Here is a 17,798-nt window from a genome sequence, read left to right as displayed (position 1 = left end):
TTTGTCATGAGGTGGGATTGTAGTTGCCCATTTAAAAGTAAGCAAGCATTAGGATATAGGAAAAGTACTCTTTTTGTTGCAGAATATGGACTTCTAGAAAATCCTATCTTCACTTGTACCTTTAGTATTCATAAGGAAATCCTCATTCCAGTTTTAAAAAATATTCACATAATAGTTGCACGCTTGAATGGTCCTATCCAAGCAGCAAATAAGGTATTTTCTGTTTTTTCCCCCCACAGGAAGACCGCATAACACAGAGGTGTTGAATGAGAACAGCAAATCCTCCCAAGGCAGCAATCCATAGAATAACTTCTCAGAACCAAAGACCATCAGTGAATGGCTCCTCACATATTTTTTACGCACAGGATCAATAATGTGATCGTGATTGGGAAAAAGTTGCTTTAACTAACAGGTTTAGCTTTTCTTCTTTCTCCCTTAATGTGAAAAATCAAGGGCTTAATTTAGTGACATGGGAACAACAGAAAAACTCCTGGAACTTTCAAGTCATTGAAGTACAAGTGTATTTTTTATTAATAAATATTTTTGTACTTACCTTGATGGATGTGTTTAACAATAAATTTGAGAGTAAGGACTTTGCCCCTATCAGGGTCAGTGAACTGCTTATTAGTTAGTATACCCTACCAACAGCACTGAATTTGGCAGTAGTTGTGAGATCATGTAAAATTGTGAGGGTACTGTTTTACATAAAACGAATTTACATTTATAACCTTTGTGAAAGAAATAGATCTTTCTTTTCTTTTCAATTAAGCAAACTTAATTGAAAAAATAGAAAGATGAAGGCTTCCAGACTTTTTTGTTCTTGATTTGTTAATTTCTGTGCAGAAATTCTTAGTTCCAGTGATAGCTGTTCCAGTTACTACTTTTGAAAACGTAAACACTAGAAAGGTCCAAATAGCATCTTAGTATCACACATTATTGGGGCACCTGGGTGGCTCAGTCGGTTGGGCTTCCCACTCTTGGTTTTGGCTCAGGTCATGATCTCAGGGTCATGGATTCGAGCTCCATGTTGGGCTCTGCTGACAGAGTAGAGCCTGCTTGGGAATCTCTCTCTCTCTGCCCCAACCGTGCACACATACACATGCGTTCTCTCTCCAAATAAACTTTAAAAAAAAATCATACATTATTAGTGGGGTAAATGTGGGAATGCCCAGAATATATCTCCATCCCTAGGGTTGGAACATTGTTTTCAGCTCAAATTTGGCTGGGGAGGAATAAATCAGTGGGGACTGGGTGACACAGTTCCTGTATGACTTTAGGCCTATAAAATTATGGTTGGGCAGACACAAAACTGATTTTTTAAAATCTTAAAGTTCACGCTGGGAGTAGAAGGGATGTATAAATTTTTTGGACACATTACCTCTGGAGAATGTATATGCAGATTTGCAAATCACCTTTTCAAAGTTATCTTATTCAAAAGATGGAGGAATAATTCATATGCAGCCCTAGGAAATAAAAACATACTATCATTGTGTCATTTTATTTTTTTGCACCTTCTAAATTTATTGCTAACCTGCAAAAAGACCATTTCTTCCTGTGTACCTGATTCCTCTCCCCCAGCACACTAACCATTGAGTGGTTAGTCACTAGGTCCACTGTTCGACTCTATTATGAAATTGAGTCCTTAAGCACATGGGCTTTAGAATCAATATAAACTTAAATTTAACAACTACTGTGCCGTAGGAGGAATTCGGTTCCCTGGCTATGTTTTCTTAATAGCACAAGAAATAAGATAGTGATTATAGCTTGGGTTCAAATCCATCATCACTTACTACTTGATCTGGGACATAAAACCTTCATCTTCTCATCTATTAAATGGGGAAAGTGGTTTTACCTAACAGGGCTTTTTAAGTGTAATATTCCACGTATGCTACTTCGCCTAATAACTGGCACTAGAAGCATATTAGATTACCAAAGATGAAGTGTTAAGGTGAAAATTTGGTTTCTGGTCATCTTAAACTACCCAGTAAGGACTAATTCCTGAATTAGGTCTTCCTCATAAATGACACACAAGAAAACAAACTTGGAAAGTAGAAGGTTAGCCATTGCTTTGTTTAACCAAGAAGCCCCCATTTCCTTTTGTTGCAAGTAAACTACGGGCTGTTGGCAAAGGATTTTTAAATGGTGGGGCGGTGGAAATCAAATGAGTAATATTTTGTGACACATGAAGTTTGTGATATTTAAATGCAAGGTTTTGTTTGAACACAGCCAGGCTTGTCTACATACTGTCTGTAGCTGCTTTCGCACTGCTTGGAAGAGTTGAGTACCGTGTTGTAACACAGACTGTCCAGCATCGTCGAACATGGCTGGACCTTTACAGAAAATGGCTTATTGGCACCTGCTCTTGCGTGTTAACTTACTACTTGGACCCAAGACCACTCCAAGTTATTTTCTTTAAACTGGGACAATTTCTGCCTCCATGTTGGGATGTTTTCCTCAGTAACAGGAAACTAGAGTGCCCAAATTGTACACATTGTAATTATTCCCACTGAGTATGCCTGCTGATATATTTGCCAGTCCTTTCTCTGGCATTGCACCACAAGCTACTTCAAGGCAGAGATAGTTTACCTGACGTGGTGATGAGCATGGTACACTGTAAGTACTTTAGAAATTGGATAAGCTAAGTAAAATCTTTTTTTTAAGGTAACTCTATCTCAAAATATTTTTTTTTTTTTTTTTTTAACCTTTATTTTTGAGAGAGAAAGAGACAATCTGAAACAGGCTCTAGGCTCTGAGCTGTCATCACAGAGCCTGATGTGGGGCTTGAACTCAAGAACTGCGAGATCATGACCTGAGCCGAAGTCGGACCGTTAACCGACTGAGCCACCCAGGCAGGCGCCCCATATCTCAAAATAATTCTTAAAAAATAATCATTACTAATCTTTGTGGTTAACAAGGCATACCAAACTAATACTTACTTCAATTGTTCCCTTTAATATGTCCTTAACACGATCCCCCCTTTCCTACAGAACCTGATATGTATGCAGTTTAAAAGCCATTAATGACCTACTTTTTATAAGAAACATAATGTACATGTTTAATGTGCCCTCTCTATACTCTGAGTCCCAATGCCTTGCTTGGAGGGGTGGAGGGGAAAGTGTGAGCTCTAAGGTCAAGGATGGTGATCACACTTCTTGGTATTAAAAAAAAACTTTTTCCAGTCAGATCCAAATATCCTACTTCTTGCCTTCCTACAACATCCAATTCCCAAAAACTCACAGCTGTTTAAGGACCACTAATAAAAATACCGGAAGCTTTCAACAGTAAGGGAACACTTAAAATAAATGAGGTAAATTAAAGATGGCAAAGGAGGGGCACCTGGGTGGCTCAGTTGGTTGAGCGTCCGACTTCAGCTCAGGTCACGATCTCGCGGTCCGTGAGTTCGAGCCCCGCATCGGGCTCTGGGCTGATGGCTCAGAGCCTGGAGCCTGCTTCCCATTCTGTGTCTCCCTCTCTCTCTGCCCCTCCCCCGTTCATGCTCTGTCTCTCTCTGTCTCAAAAATAAATAAACGTTAAAAAAAAATTAAAAAAAAAAAAAAAAAAAAAGATGGCAAAGGACTAAATTCCTTGACAAATCTTGACTTCATTGTCTTGCAATCTAATAACTGCCACACCAAACACGGACAGCTTTCAAGATTTAGAAAGAACAGATTGTTCCTGACTTCTCAAATGTTCTATCCTCCTCCATAGGAAAATGATAGTTTTTCTCTATCAATATTAAATAATCAAATTACTTATTAAAATTAATCTGTTCTTTAGCAAGCAGACAAATGCTCTATTTAAATGATATTTACAGATCCTTGAAGTTGCTATCCTGTCACTATTTACGTGATGGATATTCAATTGAATTTTTATGCATAAATAGTTCTGTTCAATTCAGAAATGAAGTAGTATGCTGGGACAGACACAGTCAACAAACACTTCAATAAAAATGCAAATTTTTAAAACCATTAAAATGTACTTAAGAGTAACAAACTGTATCACACACTTCTTAGGTTTAAAAGTGTTCACTCAAGGTTTCTTTTTTTGTTTTTTTTTTTTGTTTTAAGGAAACCAGTGTTTGAAGTTTTTTTGTTGACTGTAGCTATTTCTCACGTCTCTTCTTCTTTCTCTCTGGTTCATTAATGTCCATGTTTGGAGTATCAACCGGAATGCTTATTCCTGGGATCTAAAGTAATGCAAACAGGGAAAAAAGGTCAGTAAAAGCATTAAATAAGAATAAATCTCATTCTCATCTTCCCCTTCCCCACTGACAATTTCAAATTTAAAAGGATGTAGGGGTAGAGAGGGAGAAGAAAGTAAAGGTTTTCCATACAAAGTATACATATTTCACACACAAATAGTGGCTTAAAATGTAAAAGGTAGACAGTCTCTGGATGGCAAGCTGTCAGTGACACTGTCACTGTCATTTGTAAAGTGTGGTTGTAAAAGTGTGGAACTTTAACACTTCCAGTTTACCCTAGCTAGGCCCCTGTAACAGCATCAGAGGCCTTAGGTGTGTTGGGAAAGAACAAGGTTAAGAACCAGTATCTTATGGGGAAACATACTTAATCTTCAAAAGTTCAGATTTCAAAACCAATTAAAGTGAAAAGGGACCAGGCAGGATATCTCAGAGATGTCTCAGCATCTGATACTGAGGACCTTTTCCAAAGAATCCCCAATATCTGGGATCCTACAGCTTAGGAAAATCAGTCAGAAAATAGATTTGCTATGCAAATATCTGGCCTCTACACTATTTACAAGATCCTCTTATTTTTTATTTATTTTTTTACCATTTATTTATTTTTGAGAGAGTGAGAGAAGCAGAAAGAGAGGGAGAGAGAGAATCCCAAGCTGGCTCCATGCTCAGTGCAGAGCCCTATGCAGGGCTCGATGCCACCTCCATGAGTTCACGACCTGAGTTGATATCAAGAGTTGGAGGCTCAACCAACTGAGCCACCCAGGCTCCCCAATTCTCTATTCTTGAACAGAAATAACTTATGACCACACTCCTGTCTTTCACACAATATGTGCTATATCCCATCACAACACGGACAGTTTAAGTTTGGTCTTACCTGTGGTTCTACCAGGGACATTCGGATTTTCTGATGCTGAAGATTAGATGTGTCTAACATGATTTTCACTTTAACTTTATCAAAAATATGGAACACTGTATCCTCTATTTTAAGTGAAGGAATCTAAACAAAACACATTTTACTGCTTTTTAAACTGCTTTCATACACTTGAGGTTTGTTCTAGTTCTTTATCTTTCACATTGATTTAAAAGTTTACATTAAATAATTACTTCCATATTTAATAAGCATCTAGGTGTTCAGTATAACAAAAACCACCAATCTAGTAGCTTCACATATACATGGCCTATTTATGTGCATACTACCCATTTTCAGTAAAATGGTCCCACTGGATACATTCATTCATCTCAGGATTCTCACCCCATTCATCAGCAAATTGTTAGTCTACTAGAAGAAAAGGTACTGTGGGCAAGGTCTGCTGTTTTGTAGTTCTATTACGGTTAGGGAAGTAGGGAGTGTGTCAGATAAGAGATGCTGGAAAGAGGTTTAAAAAATTCCTCCAGGCTATAAGCAATCATTTATTCCATTAATGCATCTGTCCGCCTAGTGCAAAGCATAATTCAAGTTTTCCTTGGAGGGGGAAACTACACAACGTAAAATCAAGGACACTTGTATGTGAGAAGATATACTGAGGTGGGAAATTATGAACAGAACAAACTTAGTTGGCACAAGTAACTGTAGCGTACAAAACATAATTTTATCCTTTCTAGGTACCATTAAAAAAAGTGCCCCCTCCAGAAAAAAAACAAAACAAGAACATTAGAAATACTATACCTCATCATCATAAATAAGCCTTGGCTTTGGTTTGTCCTTTTCTTCAAAAAAGACTGTACCTTCTAAACCATACTTTGGAATTAACACCACAATAGCATTCTTCCTTACAAATAGAATATAGGCCTCTTCACTTACTATTCCTTTACTTTTGAAGAACAACTGTAAAATAACATATAACATTATTAAGGATTATCTTAAAGTATTTTTTTTGGAAATTAACAAAAAGCATTCTGAAATTAAATTAAAGGTGAACAAAACCTCATCTCCCCAATATTACTAACAGAGGGCAAATACCTGAGTATGAAAAGCTACTGATGCACGTTGGGCATACTGAGCCATTTTGTGCCTGAAATTAAGATTTTTACATAAATCTGCAAGCTTGTGTTTGTCTGTCAACTCTGGGTAAGTACAGTCAGCCCCAATAGCCACAGCCAACAACCGATGAACGATGATATCTGCATATCTAGACACATGAAGGAGAAAGAAAAAATCACACTATGTTAGCATTAAAGCCTCTTTTCACAATTGAAAATCAACTATCCTCTATCTCCTATAATTTTATAAGAAAAAAGTACCTTCTGATGGGTGAAGTAAAATGTGTATAGATAGGGGATGCTAAGCCATAGTGATGAAAATCATTATCCATTCCAGAGCAGAAGTACACAGCCTGCATCATACAGCGAGTGGCTAATATCCTTAAGAGAGTGTTCAGATACGGGAAGGTAGGAGAATCAGCCCGGTCCAAAGAGTCAGCCAAGGACTTGGCTGTATCAGTTTTAATTTCCAAATTCTAAGAGCAATGAAGGGGAAAGAGCACCATATTAAACATTTTAAAATCAGTACCATCATGTCTTCAAAACACAAATTATATTGAATAAATATGGTGGTCTTGACCAGATGGTATTTATACCTTTTTTCCTTAACCTAAGAGAACTACAAATAATTTATAAAAAGTAATGATTATTTTGTGTAACATCAAAGCTGAAAATTTTCTGAATGCATTTAAAGGTACTAAGTATCAACCTCCTGCAGAAGTTTCAAAGGGGAAATGGACACTGGTAGCAGTAGCTCCATTTCTCAAAGTCCAATTGGTGCTTGCCTATTCTTTGTTGCAATAGGAAAAAAAAAAAAATCAAAGCAGATCTGGATCCTTGTCAGCATGTCTGGATTTCCCCTGCAGGTATTTATTTTCCTTCCATTCAAAGTAGAAGTAAAGGCCAGAAGCAAACTAAAACTTTATTGGTCACTAAAGCCCAATCTGCTGATACATCAAAGTAACTGCTTTGTTCTACTGTGGGAGAGGAGGCAAAAATACTTAAATCCTCCTTCCTCTACCCAGATCTTAGGAAGAAATAAGACAGTAAGAGAAAATTCCCCAGTTTACAGTGCAAGCCTTACAGCAGAGAAGCCGATTCTATTCTTATGGAGATGATAGGAATAGTAGGCCCACCAGAAAGATTTGAAAAATCAGAAACCAACACCATTCCATTAGAATAATACCCTGAGGCCCAATACTACTTCCAGCTCTATTCTGGGCAGGAAAGGTTGGACTTGAATAAGTGATCCAAAGAAAACCAATGTAAGCCGTAGTCCCCTCAAGGGTAAGGGTAATTATGCCTAAATGAAAGTCCACTAACCAAAGCTATGTGGTGGAGGATACAGTAACCCTTTCTAGATATTTCCATTTCCCTAATGTATACAGTAAATGGACTTACTTCTTAGAGACATGATATAAAGAGGGCTTAACTGAGTTGAAGAGGAAAAAAATTATTTCTAAGTCTCTAAAGTTAGGCAGTTCAGAGGAGGCATGAAATAACACAGGCATAAAGAACATGTATAAAGGCAAAGAGATATGGAAGAGCTTCATATGTTCAGAATATTGCAAATAACTTAGTCTGGAACTTACGGCTGTAGCATAGGGTGCTCTTTAAGGACATTAAAGAATTTTATTAAGCAAATTATTTCAGTGTGGGAAGAGACGACTACACCCAAGTTAGGTAAAATTTTTTTTTAAATCAAAGATATTCCTGGCATATTTTTCTATCAAAAAACAACGCAACTTTCCTGTAGATGCAAATACAGATAATATAGTACAACAGATAGATCACAACACAAATACAGATGATTTTGCAAACTATGTGACCTTACCTTGGATTTAGCTGCCTTAACAAGAATTTCATAATTTGATGGAGGAGGAGCAGGATGTTTTCGAAGCAGGGCATGTTCTGAAAATTCTTCGTGAATTTTTTTTGCAACAGAGATATTGGCAAGTAACATAAATTCTTCCACCATGGAATTTGTTTCTCTGCCAACGGAAAAATCATTAAATAAGGATATCACATTTATTCCCAGGTTATCTTCTCTATCAGGGAGACAATAGACATACTTCCTATGTAAACATAGTGTGTGCACATGCTTGTTTTTAATAACTTCTGGCTTTCATTTTTCAGCTGTGGTGTTAACAATCTCTTACTATGCATCTACTACATGAGTAAATCTCATGTGAGAAATTTTAAAACTGCATTTAAAAAATAAAAGCTTTACAGGGAACCTGAGTGGGTCAGTCGGTGAACCATCTGACCCTTGACTTTGGCTCAGGTCATGATATCACGGGTTCGGAGATGGAGCCCTGCATCGGGCTTGTGCGGAGTCTACTTACAGTTCTCTCTCTCCCTCTCAGTCCCTTCACTGCTCTCATTTTCTCTCTCTCAAAAATAAACAAACTTTAAAATGAATGAATAAAGCTTACTAACTCTAGTAATATATAAAATCTAAACTGTACTGAACATTTCACCTTCTTTTACTAAGTCTGAAGAGATTTTTAACTATAAATGCATTTAAAAAGTTTACTAAGAAGAATTAAAAGCTATTTAGATCAGATCAATTTGGGCTTAAAAAATTAAAATTTTCACCAATAAATCACAAAAATGAAGAAATTATATTTACATTAGCCATTCTGGGTATTTATTACAGGCCAGACATTGCACTATGTTGTAAGATATCTATCTATATCCATACACACACACACACACACACACACACACACACAGACATAAGTCCTGTTTTGCAGATGACAAAACTAAGGATGTGTAGCATTATTCTCTTGCTCAAAGTCGGAGTTAGTAGTAACAAGACCCAAGCCCACATAATCTGACTTCAAAACTCTTAACCAATTTCCTAGTCCTCTCACTCTATATCATTAGTCTATGTCTATTTACAACTTAGGTTAGTAAATTATCTGTGTTCTGTTTACACTGTGTTTTCTTTCTCCCAAGTCACTAACATACATTATGTTAATCTTTCATTCATGTTTCCATTTTTAACAACATCCTAGAACTTCTTGACTAGATTCCTTTTACTTTTTAAATATTAGGAAGGCCTCTAATCATACCTTTAAAACTACAATCTGTTAGAAATTTGTTTTTTCTTCTTGGTAAGAAGAAATGGATGATGTTCTACTTTGGCAAAGTTAGATTCAACATTTTCCTCAAAAAAACCCTCTTAGTAATAGGCTTACTATTCATATTAACATTACTTATATTTGACCAATAGTTCACCCAAAAGTATTTTTTAATTGTAGCTCTAATTTTATAATTTTATAAAGCATAAAATGAGCACGTACTCAAATTTCTGGTCCTAAGAAACCTGAGTGCATGCTCATTTTTAATCCTTGTTTATCTAATAGAAAAAAGTGTAAGTATACACTTCATGTCAGAATTACCTGGTAAGAGGCATGGAAAAGAGGCCTAACTCTGATTTAACCAAAAATAGCCTTTCTTCCTAAATCAATACAACAGTAACAACAATAACATGAGTATTCTTAACACCCTGTGAGATAGGTACCATTCAATCCCATTTTACCAACAAACAGAGGTATAGAAATGTTAAGTAACTTGCCTGGAGCCATTGGAGAAAGTGAGATCCAAACACAGGTAGTCTGGCTTCAAAGCACGTGATCTTGACCACTATTCTCTTCTACATTAAATATTAAATTACTAGGGCAATCTTTTACTTACCACAACTATTACTAGTCACGTTCTATTATCAAGTTGAATCAAGACCAATTCAAGTTGAAAATTTTTCTATTATAATAATACTTCTCAATTTTACATAAGATAGACTAAAAAGCAAAATGATACTTACTTTTCTCTATATATCGTTAAGTCAAAAAACTACAGAAATCACAGCCCTACTAGAAATAGGTATTCTGGTTATAAATATGTTTTGTTTGTTATTATATATACTAGATATACATTTAAGATAAGATAAAAATCTTATCTAATACCCATTAAAAGTTACATACCTAAGTTCCTTGGTCTGCAGATCTATAGGATCATGAGTTTCACTGTCCATGTGGAATCGAACTTCTGGAGAAGAAAGTGTCAAAGCCCTAAATAAAAATCAAAGAGGTAAATTAGTCAAGTGAGCCAATAACAGACATAATTCCAGAAGTGATGCTTTTAAAATAGAAAATGATTATAACAAAAGCATTAACAGTTTTCCTTCTGAAGGCTTTAAGGTCAACCTGCTAAATTTTATGTTCTATTTTTATAGAAAGCTTTGTATCTTACAGATCTAAAATGTATTTAAAAAGAGAACAAGAGTGAGGCGCCTGGGTGGATCAGTCAGTTAAGTGTTTGACTCTTGATTTCAGCTCAGGTCATGATCTCATGGTTGTGGGATTGAGCCACACGTCAGGCTCTGTGCTGACAACACAAAACATGCTTGGGATTCTCTCTCTCCCTCTCTCTCTACCCCTCCCCTGCTCATGCACATTTTCTCTCATTCTCTCAAAATACATAAACATTTTTAAAAACTTAAAAAAAAAAAAAAGGACAATAGCAACACAATAAATGTCCTTGTGCTTCTGAGAATCTAAATATGTTCTGTACCCAAACTATGGGCTTTTATTGAGCTACAGGAGTCTATAATCACTTTTATAAATGAAGAAGATAACAGGTAGGGTTTTATTTACTACTGAAAATAATGTATTGGGGAAAGGGATGACAGAGAGAGGCAAAAGAGAAGCTGCCATGTGTAGATGAGTACTATCAGAAGACCCACAGTTCAAAAGTACCTCCACGTTCACTGAGCCAACATAGAAGGGACTGATAAACTACTACCCTGATATGCTACACACACTGACAGCTACTGATCTGGAATGCTACATGTCAGACAACACCCTATGTTAAGTGCTTTCTGTGCATGGTTCACTTAATGAGTTAGCAAGTTCTCCTGTGAAAAGTAAATTCCAACAAGGAAAATCTTATGTTTCTTCATACCTTGATGCTATTTTCATCAGCTCCAAACCAACTTAAAGAATTTTAATGAAGGGGCACCTGGGTGGCTCAGTTGGTTGAGCGTCCGACTTTGGCTCAGGTCATTATCTTGCAGTTCATGAGTTTGAGCCCCGTGTCAGGCTCTGTGCTGACAGCTCGGAGCCTGGAGCCTGCTTCAGATTCTGTGTCTCCCTCTCTCTCTCTGTCCCTTCCCCGCTCATGCTCTGTCTCTCAAAAATGAATAAACGTTAGGGGCGCCTGGGTGGCTCAGTCGGTTAAGCGGCCGACTTCGGCTCAGGTCATGATCTCGCGGTCCGTGAGTTCGAGCCCCGCGTCGGGCTCTGTGCTGACAGCTCAGAGCCTGGAGCCTGTTTCAGATTCTGTGTCTCCCTCTCTCTGTGACCCTCCCCCATTCATGCTCTGTCTCTTTCTGTCCCAAAAATAAATAAACGTTAAAAAAAAAAAATTTTTTTTAAAAAATGAATAAATGTTAAAAAAAATATTTTTAAAGAATTTTAATGAAGCTGGGTAACCCTAAACAATCATGGAGAAGGGGGAAACGTAAAGGAAAAAAGATGAGATGGTGCAAGCTAATTCTTTACCTTTTCCCTCAATTCTTCAGCTTTATTAGAAGAACAACCAAAGGAATACTAGAGAGAGAATCTTGACCAATTTTCCTTTCTTGCTACGCAGTCTTTACAACAAGATTCTACACTACGTTTAGTCTGTGTTCAATACATCTGGCCTAAAAAGCAATTCTTTCGAAGACTGAGAAGATTCAATGATCCGTTTTTACCAGGAAATGACTGTCTAGTTACAAAATTAAGTAGACTGTTTTTGACATTAAAAATTATCTTTCTGTCCTAATTAAGAGAAGCTATGTTACAAGTGCAGATTTCTCTCCCTTACTTTAAAACCACCAAAATGAATATAGTTTCAATTTGCATTTTATTCATTTTGCTTTTAAAACAAACTTTTTAAAAATTTTAAACATTTATTCATTTTTGAGAGACAGAGAGAGACAGGGCATGAGCAGGGGAGGGGCAGATAGAGGGAGACACAGTATCTGAAGCAGGCTCAAAGCTCTGTCAGCACAGGGCCCAATGTGGGGCTCGAACCCACGAACTGTGAGATCATGACCTGAGCTGAAGTCAGACGCTTAACTGACTGAGCCACCCAAATGCCTCTAAAACTTTCTAGAAGTTATCTTTACACACTCTCTTCTGATGTCTGGCATACTAAAAACCTTCAATGAACAAACACTTGCTGGAAAATGTGTGGTGTCCTTTTTAGTTTCTTTGGGTTTCACTGCATCTAAATTATCCTCACACAGTTTTAAGTTTTCTATTTAGGATTATATGAAATATTCCCAGAAAACTCACCTGTGTGAAGAGACAGGGATGGCTCAGTGCAACTACCTAGAGAACAACACTGTCCAATGGAACTTTCGGTAGGGATTTAAATGTTCTCTATTCACATTCTCCATTATGGTAGACACTAGCCATAAGTGACTAGTGAAATGTGGCTATTGTGACTCAGAAACTAAATTCCTAATTTCCATTAGTTGTAATGGATTTTAATTTAAATAGAAACATCTCATGACACAGCACAGAACAGTTTGTGCTCCCCAACAAAAGCACTTTTAGTAGCCGCTTGTAACCCTACCCTGATGGGCATTAGGCATGGTTACCCATAGACCAACATCTGGAAACCAGCTGTACTTGCTTCACTCTGATGGTTGATGATGTCTTTTGTTATTTTTTTTAATGTTTATTTGTGAAAGAGAGAGAGACACACAGTGTGAGCAGGCGAGGGGCAGAGAGAGGGAGACACAGAATCTGAAGCAGGCTCCAGGCTCGGAGCTGTCTGCACAGAGCCCGATGCAGAGCTCGAACTCACGAACTGCAAGATCATGACCTGAGCTGAAGTCAGATGCTAAACTGACTAAGCCACCCAGGTGCCCCAAGGATGTCTTTTAGAAATCAAATTTCTTTTACCTACTTTATCTCAACACGTTTGGGTACTTGGATACTACTTATCGCACACTGTTGCAGTTAGGCAAATCCAATGATATAACAGCTAAGAGACACATACCTGCCACTAGCTATCAAATCTTTGGGAAGACTGCTTCTATGTAACTTTTAATCATTTAAAAAATGAAGGTATTGGATTAAATAATCTCTAAAATCACTTCAAACTCTAAAGTGCAATAAGTTCATCCACATTTATTTAAGCATCTGAAAACCAATGTTCAATATGGAAACTCATTTCTAACTAAAATTAGAAACAATCTGCAGAATAGTCTTAAGGAGCTCTTGCCTCTCTAGAATCTCTTCCAGATCTTTAGCTCAAATATACCAGGTCTTTCTTTTGTTTTAATGTTTATTTTTGAGAGAGAGACAGAGCATGAACAGGGGGGAGGGGCAGAGAGCGTGAGACACAGAATCTGAAGCAGGCTCCAGGCTCTGAGTTGTCAGCACAGAGCCTGACGCGGGGCTCAAACCCACAAATTGTGAGATCATGACCAGAGCCAAAGTCAGAAGCTTAACCGACTGAGCCACCCAGGCGCCCCTCACATATATCAGTTTTTAGCACAATAAAGTACAAAGACAGAACTACTAAACAAACATCAGTTCAGAATCAAGCAAGTTGCAAACCTAAAATGTAGCCAAAATAAAAAAGAAATGTCTCTACTTAAGAGTTTCTATTCAGCTCATTAAATAAATCATCATTATCTGTGACAAAACACTTTAAAAAGTTCACAAGTTATCTTATTACCAGAATAAAGATACTTTTTTTTTTTTTTTTTTTGACTGAGAGAGAGTACGATCGGGGAGGGGCAGAGAGAGAGGAGAACAGAGGATCCTAAACAGGCTCTGCACTGACAGCATCAAGCCCAATGTGGGGCTTGAACCCATAAACCGTGAGATCATGACCTGAGCCGAAGTTGGATATTCAACCGACTGAACCACCCAGGCGCCCCTAAATTAAGATACTTCTTAATATTTTTGAAATGTACCCTTTTTCAATTCTTCTTTTTTTCAAAATTTTAGCGAGTTTATTTAGTCCACGGAGACTAGTGGTAATATCATCATTCATGGCTGTGGAATCAATCCTCATCTGAGCTTCAGCATACGTAAGAGAAGCCTAAAAAAGAAATCAGATGTTATTATAACTCTTATAAAAACCAGTTCACTGTATTTTCACACTTCCACTATATACTTAAACCTAGATTCCTAGCTATACTATTTATACTCCACACCTATAACCTCTGGCTCATTATTTTGTATCTGATGCAACACACAACATAAACAAACTCATGTTAAAACAAAACAGTAGTATTCATTGGTAAATAAATTGCTTAAACTTTAATTACTTTCATAGTTCAGTTAACGTATAAATACTTAGGTAATGCTTAAATAAAATAAAAAGGGAAGTTATATTATTCTCGGACAATGACTGTAAAGTGAAATCCTTTCCAGATGATCACTGCTTCCTTACTCAATGGCAAATAATTAAGAAACTATAATAATGTAGACAAGTTTTACAGAAAATCTACGAAATACCCCATAGTAAGTATCTAAAAATAAGACAAAACATAGGAAAAAAGATTTCAAGTAAGTTCTAATTATAATCTGAACACACAAATAGTGCTTCTGCTATTTCACATCTCATGGAAAACTACCATTTTTTTAACTTATTTAAAACTAAAACTAAAAATAAAAGCACCTTCGCAAGTAAAAATCAGGAATAGCATCAGAGAGTTGGATGATACCAGCCAGGTCAGATTCTGGGGAGAGCCAACTTACCTACTAGGAATTAGGAGTTCCCCTTCTAAAAATGTTTTCTGTTGTATATTCACTAAATTTTATTTTTCATACGATTTTGTTACACTGACCAAGTCTGGGAGAAAAATAAACTCATCCTTTTAAAAAATACAAACTGAGGAAGGCTTCAATCATTCACACGTGACTGTCAGCCCAACATTGCTTTCTTTTCCAACCACTAGTTCATCCAGAACTGCTGAAGGCAACTAGCTGATGGCAAACCTCAGGTGAAGATTCAGGGCAAAGGGAGAAGAGAAGAGAATCTGGGTAGATTGCCAATAAAGGGAAGGATGAGAAAGTTAGCCTGGCTCCCTTTTGTCTGACCTGAGCTCTTAGGCTAGTTCTGCTGAAATCCAACCATAATTCCTAATATCATTTCTATGAAAAAATGTGAGTAAAAGAAGATGGTGTACATGCCAACTTTGAAAATACTGACGGGTTATAAGTTGGAACCATTTCAAATGGTAGTGTTCCTGAGTTGAGGCAAAAAGTCATCTATTTAGTCTTCTCAAGTATCCAGGCTTTGCAAGTTTCTGAATACAAAATAACTGCAGCAAGAATTAAGCAGAAAACTGGAAAAAATTAGATTTTGCTGCAGCACTGGGGGAAAAATTTAATTTGTTAAAACCCGACTTTTCCAAAACCATCTAGAATACTGTGAAAAGTACCCAAGATTTTAAACGTTAAACTAACCATGAAACTAACCTTTGAATTAATGGCACTTTTGGTAAACCTCACTTTTAAGATTTCAGCATTGTGATTCATTTCCCAAATACATGAAAATGCCAACCTACAGGGAAAGTAGACAGTGTTGGTTAATGGGAATCAGTCAAAGTAGTAAGTATTATGTTCTTATGAAAAAACATGCATAAATACCTGTCAACGTTACATCTTAAGGAACACAAGTTAGAGCTAAGCAACTCTGGAACCATGTCAATCCTCTGGAACAGAAAATAAAAAGAGTGGCAGAGTACTTAGCTATAGCCATACATGTATTTGAGGTTTTATTCTCAAATTGCATTAATTTAACAAGGGGGAAAAAGTCTTTGTGCATCAAACTGAGAAAATACGAAATAAGTCTAACTCTAGAAAAAGTATTTCCACACAACTGTTACAAATGGGAAGCAATAAAAGGAAATTGGACTTCATGTCAGTGGATGTAAGTAGAAGTCCTCTCCACGGCCACCGAGCTGTCCTCCGAGCTTGCAATCTCTGCTCTGTACAGCAAGTTTGTACTAGGTAACAGACACGAGCCTTAACAGCTCTAGGACTGGACCTTTCCCCTCCAATGCCCAACTCAAACTACATGGTGTTTCATGGTGCCACAAAATTTAATGAAAAAAAGTCACATGGAAGAACCTTGACAATGAATTCGTAATAGACTAAGCTTAACTTTCTTTTCTATTTTCACAATTTTTCTCTGTAGGTTATGGAAGATTACTTTAAAAAGAACTGGCAAATTATGACAAAATAGACTCATGACTTAACTTTAAAAGCAACAGAAAATACCTTAGTTACCCACAGCTAACAAGTTCTATGTTACATAACAACTTATGTTAACTAAATCTACTTGTTATTTGGGCCACTCAATAACAAAACACATTGCAGTATCTTCACTGATTTAAAGTCACCTTTTTCTATGTATGCCTTTTAGCTAATTCACATATTATTCCAGACTGTTAAAAATTCAAAAGTGCCTGTAGTTTTTACAGACTAACAATGCACAACTCACATAATAGTTATTCATCCTATTTCACTAAATACTGAGGCTGGATACACCCTTCTCAGGAAACACCTCAGATGATTTATTATTAAAAATAAAACAGGGCACTTGGGTGGCTGAGCCAGTTTAGCATCTGACTTTGGCTCAGGTCATGATCTCATAGTTTGTGAGCTCGAGCTCCATATCGGGCTCTCTGCTGTCAGCACAGAGCCTGCTTCAGATCCTCTGTCTCGCTCTCTCTCTCTGACCCTCCCCCACTCACTCTCTCTCAAAAATAAACATAAAAATATAAATAAAAAAAATAAAACAGATGATGAAAAAGTTACACGCATGTGTCAAAATTCCATTTTAAATTTAACTCATTTACCTTTTCACAAAGATACACTGTTGTTCCCCTTCTGGCTGACTCTTGATCCAAAGCATTTCCTGGCCTAATAAAATGGCTAACATCTGCAATATGAACACCAACCTTAAAAAGATAAAAATAAAAGGTTGTCTACAGGTTTAATTGGATAAATGTACTAATGGAATTCAAATGAAAAGAAATAGAGCAAAACTGACAAAGCACAGTCACGTTTACCATTTCAACTTTGACACATGCCCATTAGTCACTGCAGCTGTAACTGACTAGGCATGAATAATTCACAAATTCTACAATGGGTCAAAAGAAAATGAACTCAAAAACAGAACTATGTATTTGGATAAGAACGTCACTAGAAGAATACCTCCAAATTTCCATTTTCAAGTTCTCTACAATGCAGAGCATCATCTATATCAGTACACCCCGGTGGGTCCACACTACAAACACACAGATGTCTTAGGTCTTCTCGGTTTTTCATGTCCTAGAAGATGCCACATTATTAAGAAATAAAAAACTATTCTGATAGTACAAATCAAACAGCTCTTACAAAATCAACAATCTCTATACATGTTAAAAGAAAGTTTGTTAAAAATAACCACACATTATGATCTGTAACATATGGTTTCTTCACCTTTGAACAATTTGACATAAGCTAATGTTGGTTTCCCAGAAAAACATTATCTTTGAATAAAACAAATGATTTTTTTAATACCTAAGAGTTCTATATCTAACTAAACGCAAGCG

The 17,798-nt window shown here is 36.8% G+C and overlaps 2 protein-coding genes across 5 annotated transcripts in view; one reads left to right on the top strand and one right to left on the bottom strand.

The window, feature by feature from the left end:
- BORA (BORA aurora kinase A activator) overlaps window positions 1-558 on the top strand; it is a 29,355-nt gene extending 28,797 nt beyond the window's left edge. For both annotated transcript variants that reach the window (XM_060637008.2, XM_060637009.2), the window contains exon 12: window positions 240-558. In XM_060637008.2, the coding sequence (XP_060492991.2) occupies window positions 240-266 (27 nt within the window). In that variant the 3' untranslated portion in view covers window positions 267-558. The remainder of the gene's footprint in view (window positions 1-239) is intronic.
- A 3,381-nt stretch (window positions 559-3,939) lies between these two features.
- The window catches only part of DIS3 (DIS3 exosome endoribonuclease and 3'-5' exoribonuclease), a 28,206-nt gene continuing 14,347 nt past the window's right edge, over window positions 3,940-17,798 (bottom strand). For all 3 annotated transcript variants that reach the window (XM_081795063.1, XM_060637005.3, XM_078432862.2), the window contains exons 10-21: window positions 17,419-17,535; window positions 17,061-17,162; window positions 15,847-15,911; window positions 15,676-15,760; window positions 14,163-14,290; window positions 10,168-10,254; window positions 8,013-8,169; window positions 6,440-6,654; window positions 6,159-6,327; window positions 5,865-6,023; window positions 5,073-5,195; window positions 3,940-4,186 (exon numbers count right to left, since the gene is read on the bottom strand). In XM_081795063.1, the coding sequence (XP_081651189.1) occupies window positions 4,103-4,186; window positions 5,073-5,195; window positions 5,865-6,023; window positions 6,159-6,327; window positions 6,440-6,654; window positions 8,013-8,169; window positions 10,168-10,254; window positions 14,163-14,290; window positions 15,676-15,760; window positions 15,847-15,911; window positions 17,061-17,162; window positions 17,419-17,535 (1,491 nt within the window). In that variant the 3' untranslated portion in view covers window positions 3,940-4,102. The remainder of the gene's footprint in view (window positions 4,187-5,072; window positions 5,196-5,864; window positions 6,024-6,158; window positions 6,328-6,439; window positions 6,655-8,012; window positions 8,170-10,167; window positions 10,255-14,162; window positions 14,291-15,675; window positions 15,761-15,846; window positions 15,912-17,060; window positions 17,163-17,418; window positions 17,536-17,798) is intronic.

Source organism: Panthera onca, chromosome A1, assembly GCF_046562875.1.
Source record: "Panthera onca isolate mPanOnc1 chromosome A1, mPanOnc1 haplotype 2, whole genome shotgun sequence".
NCBI classification, from domain to species: domain Eukaryota; kingdom Metazoa; phylum Chordata; class Mammalia; order Carnivora; family Felidae; genus Panthera; species Panthera onca.
The sequence above is the reverse complement of the archived record's forward strand: the minus strand, read 5'-3'. Positions and strand labels throughout refer to the sequence as shown.